This window comes from Eutrigla gurnardus, assembly GCF_963514095.1.
Source record: "Eutrigla gurnardus genome assembly, chromosome: 21".
NCBI classification, from domain to species: Eukaryota; Metazoa; Chordata; class Actinopteri; order Perciformes; family Triglidae; genus Eutrigla; species Eutrigla gurnardus.
In genome coordinates this window covers 17,615,450-17,630,909 of record NC_139932.1, presented here as the reverse complement: position 1 = coordinate 17,630,909, position 15,460 = coordinate 17,615,450, and the positions used below count along the sequence as shown (strand labels likewise).

At 43.7% G+C, this 15,460-nt stretch overlaps 2 protein-coding genes across 2 annotated transcripts; both read left to right on the top strand.

The window, feature by feature from the left end:
- Nucleotides 1–1,913: 1,913 nt before the first annotated feature.
- On the top strand, nucleotides 1,914–5,983 carry LOC311032219 (zinc-binding protein A33-like; the record flags this gene model as incomplete). Its single annotated transcript, XM_084038854.1, has 2 exons — nucleotides 1,914–1,939; nucleotides 4,693–5,983. 2 exons carry the CDS (start codon nucleotides 1,914–1,916, stop codon nucleotides 5,981–5,983), a joined length of 1,317 nt encoding a protein of 438 aa, XP_083894980.1.
- A 3,975-nt stretch (nucleotides 5,984–9,958) lies between these two features.
- LOC311032418 (nuclear factor 7, brain-like) lies at nucleotides 9,959–12,517 on the top strand. The gene has a single exon (XM_084039176.1). The coding sequence runs from the start codon at nucleotides 10,048–10,050 to the stop codon at nucleotides 11,509–11,511; it is 1,464 nt and encodes a 487-aa protein (XP_083895302.1). The 5' UTR covers nucleotides 9,959–10,047; the 3' UTR covers nucleotides 11,512–12,517.
- The last annotated feature ends 2,943 nt before the right edge of the window (nucleotides 12,518–15,460 follow it).

Below are 15,460 nucleotides of genomic sequence, written 5' to 3'. Positions count from 1 at the left end.
ATTGTCTTCCCCTGCATGCTGCACCACGTCTCGTCTTGGATATTTTTGTACCTCGTCCTGCCTCCCGTGTCTCTTCGTGTTTTGGTTCCTTTTTGTAAGTGTTTCTTTGACGGTCATGTTTTTGCCTTGGTGGTTTTTGGTTGATACTTTGTTCTGGTCTTAGTTCTTGTTTTGTTTTTAGTTTATTATTTAAATAAATCTTTCTTTTCTACTGCATTTGGGTCCTCACCTCCTTTTTCGAGTCCACGTCTTGTCCGAACCTGACAGAATGAACCAACCCTAAAGGACCCAGCAGAAGCAAACTATGGACTCAGCAGCCTTTTTTTTTATGTGGCTCAACACATGAGCTTCGGGAGGCGACCTACAGACTCCAGTGTCTCCAGGCCGAACACAGGCATGCTGAAGGAGAGGAGGAGAGGCAGTCGGCCCTGGCGAGGGCCAGGGAGCTGGTTTCTGCCAGCCCGTGGCTCAGGGGCTCATTGCCTGCCTGGGTCAGGGGCTTTCTCTCAACCCCTGAACTCCGGCCATCCTCCGCAGCCACGCTACCAGCTCCGTCCACAGTCACAGCCAAGCCACCAGCCCACGCCTCGGTCACAGCCAAGCAACCAGCCCATGCCTCGGTCACAGCCGCGCCACTAGGCCATGTCTCGGTCACTGGTCTTCAGTCGGCGGTCCGGTCGACACCTGCCATTGGTCTTCAGTCGGCGGCCCGGTCGACACCTGCCAGTGGTCTTCAGTCGGCGGCCCGGTCGACACCTGCCAGTGGTCTTCAGTCGGCGGTCCGGTCGACACCTGCCAGTGGTCTTCAGTCGGCGGCCCGGTCGACGCCTGCCAGTGGTCTTCAGTCGGCGGCCCGGTCGACACCTGCCAGTGGTCTTCAGTCGGCGGTCCGGTCGACACCTGCCAGTGGTCTTCAGTCGGCGGCCCAGTCGACGCCTGCCAGTGGTCTTCAGTCGGCGGCCCGGTCGACGCCTGCCAGTGGTCTTCAGTCGGCGGCCCGGTCGACACTCTCCAGTGGTCTTCAGTCGGCGGCCCGGTCGACACTCTCCCGTGGTCTTCAGTCGGCGGCCCGTCCGTCACCAGTCCCGGTGGAGGATCGCCCGGCACCAGCCCAGACAGGGGACCGTCCCACACCTGCTCCTCGCAGCCTATTGGGGGTTCGCCTGTCACCCATTCCTGTTCCGACGGGGGGCCGTCCCACGCCTGCTCCACGCAGCCTTCGGGAGGTCCGCTCGTCACCCGTTCCTGTTCCGACGGGGGGCCGTCCCACGCCTGCTCCACGCAGCCTTCGGGAGGTCCGCTCGTCACCCGTTCCTGTTCCGACGGGGGGCCGTCCCACGCCTGCTCCACGCAGCCTTCGGGAGGTCCGCTCGTCACCCGTTCCTGTTCCGACGGGGGGCCGTCCTACGCCTGTTCCGAGCAGCCTTTGGGAGGTCCGCTCGTCACCCGTTCCTGTTCCGACGGGGGGTTGTCCTACGCCTGCTCCACGTCGCCTTCCTGAGCGGCCCCGTCGGCTAGGTCGCCCTCATGCCCGGCCTCCTGAGCCGTCCTGCCCGCTAGGTCGCCCTCATGCCCGGCCTCCTGAGCGGTCCCGCCCGCTAGGTCACCCTCATGCCCGGCCTCCTGAGCGGCCCCGCCCGCTGGGGCGCCCTCATGCCCGGCCTCCTGAGCGGCCCCGCCCGCTGGGGCGCCCTCATGCCCGGCCTCCTGAGCGGCCCCGCCCGCTGGGGCGCCCTCATGCCCGGCCTCCTGAGCGGCCCCGTCCACTGGGGCGCCCTCATGCCCGGCCTCCTGAGCCCTGCCCCCAGACCCCCTCCACCCACCCTACGTATCTTGAATCTATCAGTCAATAACTTGTAATGCCAGAGATCCTTTTCTGACATCCTTGCCCAGTCTAGTTTCTCACTTAGATCATGGCTATCAAGGCTGGACAGTTCAGGTAGGCTCTCAACATTTAACATCAATGAAACAGGTACATGATCGGTTGTAGCCATCTCATACATTATTTCCACCTTCTCTAAACAGTCATGAGCATCAGCTGTACATACACAGTGATCCAGCCAGGATGTTGTATGCCATGCTTCACTTGTGTATGTGTAGCTATCTACAGGCAAAAGCACCTTGCTGGAGAGAACCAGCTTGCTGTCTTCACAGAACTGCACTAGGTGTTGGCCAAACAAGGATTTCTTGTCTGAGATATCAGCATTCATGTCACCCACAATACATATACAAGTATATGCATTTTCCTTAATAAACGAGCTTATGAAACCAAGCCTGTTAATATATTCATACTAATTTGTATTACATTCATAAAGAGTATACACATTTAAGATAACAAAAGCTTTATCATTATGTACAATTTTGATGGCAATGCCCCAGTCAATCTCAAGCCTAATAACCGTGATCAGTGGATCGTATTTCTTGTGCCAAAGTATGGCCACTCCCCCAGGAATTCTGCCCCTCAGGATACCGGTGCTTAGATCTGTTGTAGACTCCCCTGCTCCATGGAAGTCATTATTAACAGAGTTTAGTTGATCTAAATCCTTCTTCGCTAAAAACGTTTCTTGTATGCACAAATGTCAGTGTTCTCCAAAAGCTTGTCAATTACGATTCGCTGCGCTTTGTCCCCTGCCCCATGTCCGAGGCGCAGGCCATGCGAGTTGTATGACACAACTCTAATACCCGTCATTGTAGACACAGACATATCTAAATTTCAGTCCCGTTCTCAGATGCCACTTTCCTTGCAAACTCATCCACTGGGCCTGCAGCAGCCCTGGGTTTGCGCGCCTCAAAGAAGCGCCTCACAAAAGTCCCTTCTGGCCACAGCTGGTTCATGCATTTCACCCACCTCTCTGCATATGGCAGTTACTTTGAATGAGCCGCAGCGTGCATGTACAGTGTCTATCTTTTCACAAGTGACATCACGGTTTTTCTTTCAGGTAAATAGCTAGTGTGTCCGGCTCCAAGTCAGGCGAGAAGTGTGTAGCGAAAACACTCACCGACTTTGTTGTTATGGCTTTTATGCTCCCCCCAGCACAAGATCCAACAATCCCGGTTGTCCTCTTCTCTCTGGAGGGGTTAAGGTGGGGTTTGGACTGCGTAGTAGATTTCCCAGTGGCATATTTTAATTGGCGACCCTCCGTCACAACACTGGTCCATTTAGGTGATATTGCAATGCCATTGTCGCCCGTGGCTCCCTTTGCTGCGCTTCTCCCGCCAGGTGCAAGTGTAGCACAGTCTGAACTCCGGCTAGATGTCTCCTCGCTGCCGCCGGCCTGGTTCACCTCACACGCCCGTGGAGTAGCCACAGTCACTCCGCTCGAATCAGGCTTTTTCGATCGCACACAGACGTTGTCTTATATCCACCGTTACCGCGCGTAGATCCTCACAGGCACTTGTCTGAGTAGACATAGCCTGCTTCATAACTGTGACCTCCGCGCTAAGATGTTCAATTCTGCTAAACAGGCAGGACACATCCGGGCTATTAAAAATCACTGGCGGAAGTTCGTCGAGGTAATGAGACACGAAACGAGGGATGTTTTCACCAACCTCATTAAGCAGTTTCAAACAGCTTTTGACATTGTTAGTGTCTTTTAGTGCCCCTTTGTGTATCACATTGCGCTGGGTGCTTGGGCAGAGTTCAAACAGCACCTTCTTGGAGTTCTCAATCCACTCAGATCCGAAGTGGTTCACAGCCATTAACACAATGTCATCTTGACTCAGGGTTTTCATTTTGACAACAAGAAAGTTTAAAAGTTCGTCTTCCAGAATAACTTTCCCACTGGCAGTTGTGTATATATCAGGTTTTGTTCGGATTCTCACTCCACCAGCGGCACCTCTACCTACCGCTGCTGCCATTTTGGACACCATGCTCTTGGAGATATACTATGACTTTATTAACATACTTTACTATGACTTTATTAACATACTATACTATGACTATTTTGGAACTTATTTCATAACTTTTTTGTGACTCTTTTTCATGCCACATTAAAACGTAGTTTTGTTCTTGTAACGCAGAGTGATCTAATAAGATTCAGTCATGTTCAAATTTTACACCACCAAATGCAGATTCATGAATATGCTAATATTTAATGTGCGATTTGGTACTGCTTTTGTTGTCTGATGGTTTTGAAGCATCTAGTTCAGCATTGTGTCCATCGTCATCTTGGATTTTGGCCGATGCCATCTTGGAATTTTTTGCAACCAACCAAGTGAAGAGGGCCGTTCATAGTGATAGTGTAACAAACTGTTGACTGGTGTTGTCTGAATTGTTGTTGTGTTGTGTGATTTGCTGTTGTGGTTTGCCCTTCAGGGCCACCGTAGTATCTACTGGTGATAAAATGATATGTCAGCTGTCAATGATTAACTTAAATGATAAGTGAAACTTGAAGGTGACTCGACGTACTTGAAGTGAGACGCCATTCCAGGCTGAAGGACGTCGACTACAAACACGGATCATTAGGATTGTGATCAGTAAAAGGACACGGCTTTGGTGAGTCTTGCTGTTAAAGGATCATTCACACCAGAAGAAATGGCCGAGAGAGATCTTGAAAGTTACCTGACCTGCTACGTGTGTTCAGAGACTTTCAAAGATCCTGTGTCTCTGAGCTGCAACCACAGCTTCTGTTCAAGCTGCCTGGAAGGATTCTGGGGAAAGGTGAACAACAAAAACTGTCCCGTTTGTAAAAGAAAATCCTCCAAAGAACATCCTCTGGTCAACTTCAGCCTGAAGAGACTGGCTGAATCCTTCAAAGAGAGACAGAAAACTGGATCACCTAAGACAGAAAAGGGAGAGGAGAAGGGGGAGGTGGTGTGTAAACATCCAGAAGAGTCTAAACTGTTCTGTGAGGATGAAGATCGAGTTGTGTGTCCTGTCTGTGAGTCTTCTCTCCACCAGGGTCACAAGGTGGTTCCTATAGAACAAGCAGTCAGAGACCTGAAGGACCGGCTGAGATCTGACTTGGAGTCTCTGCAGGACAAGAGGGTCAAACACAAACAAGTGGAGAAAACATACGATGGAATGATTGAACACTCCAAGAGTCAGCTGTCGTCCACAGAGAGACGGATCAGAGCAGAGTTCAACAAGCTGCACCAGTTCCTGAAAGAGGAAGAGGAGTCCAGACTGGCAGCTCTGAGGGAGGAAGAGGAGCAGAAGGGGAAGAGGATCAGCAGAGAGATTAAGGTGATCCAGGATCAGATCTCCTCTCTGTCAGACAGTATCTCTGCTGTTGAAGAAGACCTGCAGAAAGACAACGTGCCGTTCCTCAGCAGTTATAAATCCACTCAGACCAGAACCAGAGTCCAGACCTCACTGTCAGATCCACAGCTGGTCTCAGGGGCGCTGATAGATGTGGCCAAGCATCTGGGCAACCTGTCCTTCAGGGTCTGGGAGAAGATGAAGCACGTGGTCCACTTCAGTCCTGTCATTCTGGACCCAAACACTGCAGCTGACAATCTCCGTCTGTCTGATGATCTGACCAGGGTGAGACGGTCCACACTCCTGCAGGTTCCTGACAATCCAGAGAGAAACAAGTATGCCATCATTCTGGGTTCTGAGGGCTTCAGCTCAGGGAAACACAGCTGGGAGGTGGAAGTGGGAGACCTTCCAGACTGGTCGGTAGGTTTGGCAAAAGAGTCACATGACAGGACGGGAAAGATGTTTCATTCACCAAAATATGGAATCTGGAGTTTATTATATAAGAATGGAAAATACTTTGATGGAGCTAGTAAGACTGTCAGAGTGAAGAAGAGTCCCCAGAGGATCAGAGTCCAGCTGGACTATGATGGGGGGAAGGTGTCTTTCTACAACCCTGAAGACATGACTCATATCTACACTCACAGAGACACTTTCATTGAGAAACTCTTCCCCTGGTTCCGCATCGGACGAGCTAGTGATGCTAGACCTGCTGATATCAAAATGTGTGAAAGTGAGGTTTCTGTGATGTTCAGGGAGGGAGGTAAGCTCTCAGCAAATCATTAGGATTTCATAAAGATCAGTGTTTCATTTGAATGATGATTTACTGTTTAGAAACACTGAATGTTGATGTAAGAATCTCCCTGTTATCTCTCTACCAAGTGTGACTGTTGATTGTCAGGGAGGGAGGTGAGCGCTCAGCAGAGGTGGGATTTATGTCTCTTTGAAGGGAGACGGATCTTGTAGATCCGTTTTTAAGGGGTTAACTCCTTTTACAATGATTTAGATCAGAATCATTCAAATGCAGACTTCCCATCAACATATATTCTACTGGTGGGAAATCTGAGTTATACTGAGATATTGATTATAATTTACTTTGGTTTTATGCTTCGTTGACCCGGATTTGAATGAGATGTTTTTCTGTCAAATATTACTCTTTGTTTTACCGTTTGTGTCATGAGAAACGTGCATCCAGATGCTGCTGCGTTGTCTTTGGCTCATTTTATCTTTTTAAGGTCGCCACTCACTTCAAAGGAAGTAGGTCATCCTCCTTGTTGAGACGGCGGTGGTTCTGAGGCTCTCACGTAAAGGCAGTGTGGACGACTCAGATGACGTCATGCGATATTTGCATATCAAACAAGCACCGCACCACCTGTACTCTGCTGCACTCCTCCCCTTGTGCCTGTTCTCCGTTTCACTCAGAAGCAAAGGAGGAGCTTATGTGTGCATTAAAAAAATAAAAAAATAAAAAAAAAACAACTGTGACTCCATTCCCATCGTTCATCTTAAAGATCTATAGATTCGGTACGTTCGTGAACCTCTCATCTCCAGTTCTTCATAGTGGTGCTCGTCGTTTATTCAGATTTAAAAATGAATGTCAATCATCCTGATTTACTGAATGTTGATGTAAGAATCTCCGTTATCTCTCTACCAAGTGTGACTGTTGATTGTCAGACAGATTCTATATATCACTTTAGTTTCAGGCATACGAACAAACTCCTTATTTGTCTTTTCTTTCACTGTAGAACATCCTGCAGAAATTGCTTGATAATATTTCTCTTCTGGGTATAAATCCACATGAGAGCAGCCTAAATCTGCAAGAACACTATAACATGTCCATGAAATTCATGTAAAGATTGTGTGGATTAGTGCTGCAACTAGATTGTTTCATGTCATTCATTTGTTGATGGTTTTAATCAATAAAGTATCAGAAAATTGTGATAAAATACAAAAAAACGAGTCATTTTGTGTATTTTTTTCTTAAAACATTATTGTAACGTTTAATAATAGTTCATGTTGGCACTGATATGTTTGAGTAAGTATAGCTGGAGGTTAACTAAACAACTTCACAGATATCCCACATGTCTGAGGAAGTCTCATTTTACAATCATATGAACTGTTGACTGACTCGACCTCGTCTCTTGTGGATGTTGAAGTAGAAAGATGGCCAGCCGTGGTTCCTTTTGATCTTCATGTCTAACATGAATCTTTCCTGTCTCGTTACCGTACCATCTGCCTGTTTGTCAATTTTCAACATGCTATGACTTTGTTTTTGGGGTAAAATATTGACCATGTTTTTTTATGACTGTTTTGGACTCACTACACTCAGACTTGGCGCGTCAAGCGATATGAGCGGTTTTTATGACTTTCTAATAATTTTCCATAATTTTTCATGAATATATTTCGACTGATTTTTTCGTGAATTTTCAACATGCTATCATATGACTGTTTTTTTTTCCTCGAAAAAGTTGACCATGGCTTTTTATGACTATTTTGGACTCACTACACTCAGACTTGGGGGTCGAGTGGTTAGAGCGCATCCTGTGTACACATATACGCAGCCCACCCCGGTTCGAATCCCGGCCGGAGGTCCTTTTCTGCATGTTTCCTCTCTATCCACTGCTAAATTAAAGGTATCTATGCCAGAAAAAAAACTGAAAAGAAGGCTTGGCACGACAAGCCATACGACTGCTTTTTAATATTTTTTTATAAATTTATTTCAACAGATTTTTTCTGGAATTTTCCACATGCTACAGTATGACTTTATTTTTTCCAAAATTTGACCAAAATTTGACCATTTGGACTCACTACTCTTAGACTTTGATTGACACGTGATATACAAGCATATGTTATGACTTTTAAATCATTTTTACAACATTTTATGAATTTTGTTGATTTTTCACTTTTGTTTCGACATGCTATAGTATGACTTTTTTTTCTCCCGAAAGATTTGACCATGGCTTTTTATGACTGTTTTGGACTCACTACACTCCGACTTGGTGCGACAAGCGATACCAGCGTTTTTTGTGACTTTTTAATATTTTTTTATGAATATATTTAGACTGATTTTTTCGTGAATTTCCGACATGCTATGGTATGACTTTTTTTTCTCTAAAAATTTGACCATGGCTTTTTATGCTTATTTTGGACTCACTACACTCAGACTTTGATTGACACGCGATATACAAGCATATGTTATGACTTTTAAATCATTTTTACAATATTTTATGAATTTTGGCGATTTTTCACTTTTTTTTCGACATGCTATAGTATGACTTTTTTTTCTCCCGAAAGATTTGACCATGGCTTTTTATGACTGTTTTGGACTCACTACACTCCGACTGACTGTTTTGGACTCACTACACTCCGACTTGGTGCGACAAGCGATACCAGCGTTTTTTATGACTTTTTTATATTTTTCTCAGCCTATCAAGCATTTTATTATAGTGAGGAAATTAGAGGAGAGAGCGAGAGACATTATGCTGGAAATAAATCCCGGGCTGGATTCGAACCCTCGACCTCCATGTCGAGGACGTTAAGCCTCTGTACATGGGTACATTGTTTTTTGTGATGTTCGGGCAGTTAACTACCTTGTGTGGTCTGTCGAGTCTAAGCGAGTGTGCCCTGCTTTGTAAAGTACCTGTATATTTTTGCTATCCAGTTCTTATTAAATACTTTATTCTTTAACTATCAGAATGTGGCTATGTTGTTGACAGAGATCCTTCTCTTATAAGTAGACGTTGCTTGATAATAGTTCCCTTCCGGGTATAAATCCACATGAGAGCAGCCCAAATGGGCAAGAAAATTGTAAAATGTCCATGAAATAAAACTAAAGATTGTGTGGATTAGTACTGCAATTAACGATTGTTTCTATTGTCATTTAATCAGTTGATGGTTTTAGTCAATAAAGTATCACAAAATTGGGGGAAAATACAAAACAACAAAACCTTGAATTTGAGTCATTTTGTGGATTTTTTAAATACATTATTGTAATGTTTAATAATTGTTCATGTTGGCACTGATATGTTTGAGAAAGTATAGCTGGAGGTTAACTTAAACAACTTCACAGATATCCCACGTCTGAGGAAGTCTCATTTTACAATCATATGTATTCAAACTGTGGTTCAAATTAACAGGGGAGCTCAGCTGCCCATGAGATGTTTAGGGGGAGCTCTAAAGAAATGGTCCACTTTTAGGTTGGATTAAATTTTCAATATATTAAGGTTCACAAAATAAAAAAAAGTAGAATAGTCAAGAGCCCAGAAGCGAGAGGTTACCACAAGGACCAGGAAGTACAGAACAGGAAATCAACAACACAAGAGATAACGCTACAAAATAAGAGGGAAAATCGTACGACCAAAACCCCATCATGACCGAACGGGGTCGGGTCTTAGCACAGGGGCTTTTTTGTGGTTTAAACAGAAGTCATTAAATGATGATTTAATCTGTGTAACACATGCATTGGCATGGGGATTATTTGTGTTTCTGTCTTCAGACATTTGTTTACAATGTCAAAGAATTTCCTCATTTATCTTATGTTTTGTTTTTTACACTTACAAATACATTACTTCTTTCTTACAAGTAAATATTCTAAGGCACTTCATGTGCAAAATTGCTGTGAAATCTGATAGTGAATCAAACAGCAACACCTGCTGGTGATAGATGACCGTCAGCTTGTTTACTTAAAATGATGAGAAGTGAAAGTGAAAGGTGACTCGACATACTTGAAGTGAGACGCCATTCCAGGCTGAAGGACGTCGACTACAAACACGGATCATTAGGATTGTGATCAGTAAAAGGACACGGCTTTGGTGAGTCTTGTTGTTAAAGGATTATTCACACCAGAAGAAATGGCCGAGAGAGATCTTCTTGAAAGTTTCCTGACCTGCTACGTGTGTTCAGAGACTTTCAAAGATCCTGTGTCTCTGAGCTGCAACCACAGCTTCTGTTCAAGCTGCCTGGAACAATTCTGGGGAAAGGCGAACAACAAAAACTGTCCGGTTTGTAAAAGAAAATCCTCCAAAGAACATCCTCTGGTGAACTTCACCCTGAAGGGACTGGCTGACTCCTTCAAAGAGAGACAGAAAACTGGATCACCTGAGACAGAAAAGGGAGAGGAGAAGGGGGAGGTGGTGTGTAGTAAACATCCAGAAGAGTCTAAACTGTTCTGTGAGGATGAAGATCGAGTTGTGTGTCCTGTCTGTGAGTTTTCTCTCCACCAGGGTCACAAGGTGGTTCCTATAGAACAAGCAGTCAGAGACCTGAAGGACCGGCTGAGATCTGACTTGGAGTCTCTGCAGGACAAGAGGGTCAAACACAAACAAGTGGAGGAAACATACAGTGGAATGATTCAACACTCCAAGAGTCAGCTGTCGTCCACAGAGAGACGGATCAGAGCAGAGTTCAACAAGCTGCACCAGTTCCTGAAAGAGGAAGAGGAGTCCAGACTGGCAGCTCTGAGGGAGGAAGAGGAGCAGAAGGGGAAGAGGATCAGCAGAGAGATGAAGGTGATCCAGGATCAGATCTCCTCTCTGTCAGACAGTATCTCTGCCGTTGAAGAAGACCTGCAGAAAGACAACATGCCGTTCCTCAGCAGTTATAAATCCACTCAGACCAGAACCAGAGTCCAGACCTCACTGTCAGATCCACAGCTGGTCTCAGGGGCGCTGATAGATGTGGCCAAGCATCTGGGCAACCTGTCCTTCAGGGTCTGGGAGAAGATGAAGGACATGGTTCACTTCAGTCCTGTCATTCTGGACCCAAACACTGTACACTCCCTTCTCTGGCTGTCTGATGATCTGACCAGGGTGAGACGGGGAGACTCAGACCTGCAGCTTCCTGACAATCCAGAGAGAAGCACTAACTATCCCGTCATTCTGGGTTCTGAGGGCTTCAGCTCAGGGAAACACAGCTGGGAGGTGGAAGTCGGAGACCTTCCAGACTGGTCGGTAGGTTTGGCAAAAGAGTCACATGACAGGAAGGAAAAGAGATTTGTTTCACCAGAATATGGAATCTGGCGTTTATTATATAAGAATGGAGAATACACTTATGGCAGTGGTGAGACTGTCAGTGTGAAGAAGAGTCTCCAGAGGATCAGAGTCCAGCTGGACTATGATGGGGGGAAGGTGTCTTTCTACAACCCTGAAGACATGACTCACATCTACACTTACAGAGACACTTTCACTGAGAAACTCTTCCCCTGGTTCAGCATCGGACGAGCTAGTGATGCTAGACCTGCTGATATCAAAATGTGTGAAAGGGAGGTTTCTGTGATTAAAAACAGGGAGGGAGGTGAGCTCTCAGCGACTCATTAGGATTTCATAAAGATCAGTGTTTCATTTGAATGATGATTTACTGTTTAGAAACACTGAATGTTGATGTAAGAATCTCCCTGTTATCTCTCTACCAAGTGTGACTGTTGATTGTCAGGGAGGGAGGTTGGCGCTCAGCAGAGGTGGGATTTATGTCTCTTTGAAGGGAGACGGATCTTGTAGATCCGTTTTTAAGGGGTTAACTCATTTTACAATGATTTAGATCAGAATCATTCAAATGCAGACTTCCCATCAACATATATTCTACTGGTGGGAAATCTGAGTTATTCTGAGATATTGATTATAATTTACTTTGGTTTTATGCTTCGTTGACCCGGATTTGAATGAGATGTTTTTCTGTCAAATATTACTCTTTGTTTTACCGTTTGTGTCATGAGAAACGTGCATCCAGATGCTGCTGCGTTGTCTTTGGCTCATTTTATCTTTTTAAGGTCGCCACTCACTTCAAAGGAAGTAGGTCATCCTCCTTGTTGAGACGGCGGTGGTTCTGAGGCTCTCACGTAAAGGCAGTGTGGACGACTCAGATGACGTCATGCGATATTTGCATATCAAACAAGCACCGCACCACCTGTACTCTGCTGCACTCCTCCCCTTGTGCCTGTTCTCCGTTTCACTCAGAAGGAAAGGAGGAGCTTGTGTGTGCATTAAAAAAAAAAAAAAAGCTACTCCATTCCCATCGTTCGTCTTAAAGAGCCGATCAATAGATTCGGTACGTTCGTGAACCTCTCATCTCCAGTTCTTCATAGTGGTGCTCGTCGTTTATTCAGATTTAAAAATGAATGTCAATCATCCTGATTTACTGAATGTTGATGTAAGAATCTCCGTTATCTCTCTACCAAGTGTGACTGTTGATTGTCAGACAGATTCTATATATCACTTTAGTTTCAGGCATACGAACAAACTCCTTATTTGTCTTTTCTTTGACTGTAGAACATCCTGCAGAAATTGCTTGATAATAGTTAGCTTCTGGGTATAAATCCACATGAGAGCAGCCTAAATCTGCAAGAACACTATAACATGTCCATGAAATTCATGTAAAGATTGTGTGGATTAGTGCTGCAACTAGATTGTTTCATGTCATTCATTTGTTGATGGTTTTAATCAATAAAGTATCAGAAAATTGTGATAAAATACAAAAAAACGAGTCATTTTGTGTATTTTTTTCTTAAAACATTATTGTAATGTTTAATAATTGTTCATGTTGGCACTGATATGTTTGAGTAAGTATAGCTGGAGGTTAACTAAACAACTTCACAGATATCCCACATGTCTGAGGAAGTCTCATTTTACAATCATATGAACTGTTGACTGACTCGACCTCGTCTCTTGTGGATGTTGAAGTAGAAAGATGGCCAGCCGTGGTTCCTTTTGATCTTCATGTCTAACATGAATCTTTCCTGTCTCGTTACCGTACCATCTGCCTGTTTGTCAATTTTCAACATGCTATGACTTTGTTTTTGGGGTAAAATATTGACCATGTCTTTTTATGACTGTTTTGGACTCACTACACTCAGACTTGGCGGGACAAGCAATACCAGAGATTTTTAGGACTTTTTCATAATTTTTAATAATTGTTTATGAATTTTGTGGTTCAACTTATTTTGTGAATTTTCGACATGCTATAGTATGACTTTTTTTATTCGGGGGTAAAATTTGACCATGGCTTTTTATGGCTGTTTTGGACCCATGACACTCATGACTTGGTGGACAAGTGGTTAGAGCGCATCCTGTGTACACATATACGCAGCCGACCCCGGTTCGAATCCTGGCCAGAGTTCCTTTGTTGCATGTCACATCCCCCTTCCTCACATGTTTCCTCTCTATCCACTGCTAAATTAAAGGTATCTATGCCAGAAAAAAATCTGAAAAAGAGGCTTGGCACGACAAGCCATACGACTGCTTTTTAATATTTTTTTATAAATTTATTTCGACAGATTTTTTTCTGGAATTTTCCACATGCTACAGTATGACTTTATTTTTTCCAGAATTTGACCAAAATTTGACCATTTGGACTCACTACACTTAGACTTTTATTGACACGCGATCTACAAGCATATGTTATGACTTTTAAATTATTTTTACAACATTTTATGAATTTTGTCGATTTTTCACTTTTTTTTCGACATGCTATAGTATGACTTTTTTTTCTCCCGAAAGATTTGACCATGGCTTTTTATGACTGTTTTGGACTCACTACACTCCGACTTGGTGCGACAAGCGATACCAGCGTTTTTTGTGACTTTTTTATATTTTTCTCAGCCTATCAAGCATTTTATTATAGTGAGGAAATTAGAGGAGAGAGAGAGACATTATTCTGGAAATACATCCCGGACTGGATTCGAACCCTCGACCTCCATGTCGAGGACGTTAAGCCTCTGTACATGGGTACATTGTTTTTTGTGATGTTCGGGCAGTTAACTACCTTGTGTGGTCTGTCAAGTCTAAGCGAGTGTGCCCTGCTTTGTAAAGTACCTGTATATTTTTGCTATCCAGTTCTTATTAAATACTTTATTCTTTAACTATCAGAATTCGGCTATGTTGTTGACAGAGATCCTTCTCTTATAAGTAGACGTTGCTTGATAATAGTTCCCTTCCGGGTATAAATCCACATGAGAGCAGCCCAAATGGGCAAGAAAATTGTAAAATGTCCATGAAATAAAACTAAAGATTGTGTGGATTAGTACTGCAATTAACGATTGTTTCTATTGTCATTTAATCAGTTGATGGTTTTAGTCAATAAAGTATCAGAAAATTGGGGGAAAATACAAAACAACAAAACCTTGAATTTGAGTCATTTTGTGGATTTTTTAAATACATTATTGTAATGTTTAATAATTGTTCATGTTGGTGTAGAGGGCTGGAAACAGAAACAGTAGGAACAGTAGGAGAAAATAGATAGGAAAAACAGGCACCCCTACTATCATTTGTTATTGATCATTTTTCACTTATTGGTTTACTTATATTCATTCATTTCTGCATTCACTGGCACTTGCACTTATATACTGCTGTGACACACCCAGGCCGCTAGGTGGCGCATCACGCGTGTGGTAGGATAGGATTTTCATGTCAAGAGGAAGAATAAATCCTGCTGCCGTGAAGTTAACACCAGCACAACGTGCATCTCCTTTATTCTTACCACAGGTCAGTAAACATACATTTAAACGGGTGTACATGATGTGTGTGAAGAGTTAAACATGCGACTCGAGGATTAATTGTGTACATATGAGCCAAAGTGACGAGTTTTAGAGAGATGTTGATGTGAATAGAGCGACGGCGATGTATGCTAACTGGCTAATGCTAAGCGGACCTGCATAGTAGTGTGAAGAAGCGACTCAGAGCAACGGGGAAATACCTGTAAAATCATTTAACGTATTCAGCACTTTATTAGTGAGTCTGTTCTCAGACAACACATGATTATCTGGTTTTATCTGTAGCCAAAGGGATAATTGTGGGTCATGGTCAAAACCAGGTAGCGCTATTCTGAGGTTGAAGTGCAGCGCCATTGCTCAAGTGAATGTATGTAAGAATATAGTTGTAGAAAATGTGTTTATACAAAGAGTGTAATGTTGATTCATGATTGATTTAGAATAACATGGATAAAAGTAGACGATAGCTTACATGTTAAAAAGGTAATTTCATAATATATAGGAAACTGTGTTGGTTAAAAATTGGTTAAAAACTGGTTAAAAACAAATGCATTATTTCATGATGATAAACAATAGTATAGATTAGAGAACATGATAAAATGTCGGATTAATGGGTTAAAATGTATTTGTTCAATGTGTCTGAGAGTTGAACAGTTGAGTGTTGTAAAGCAGATGAACATGTGAATAATTTGTTATGTTTACAATGATAAAGAGAAGGCCATTATGATTCTAAAGAAATGTTGACACCTGAAGTTAGTTTTCCATGTCAAGAGGAAGAATAAATC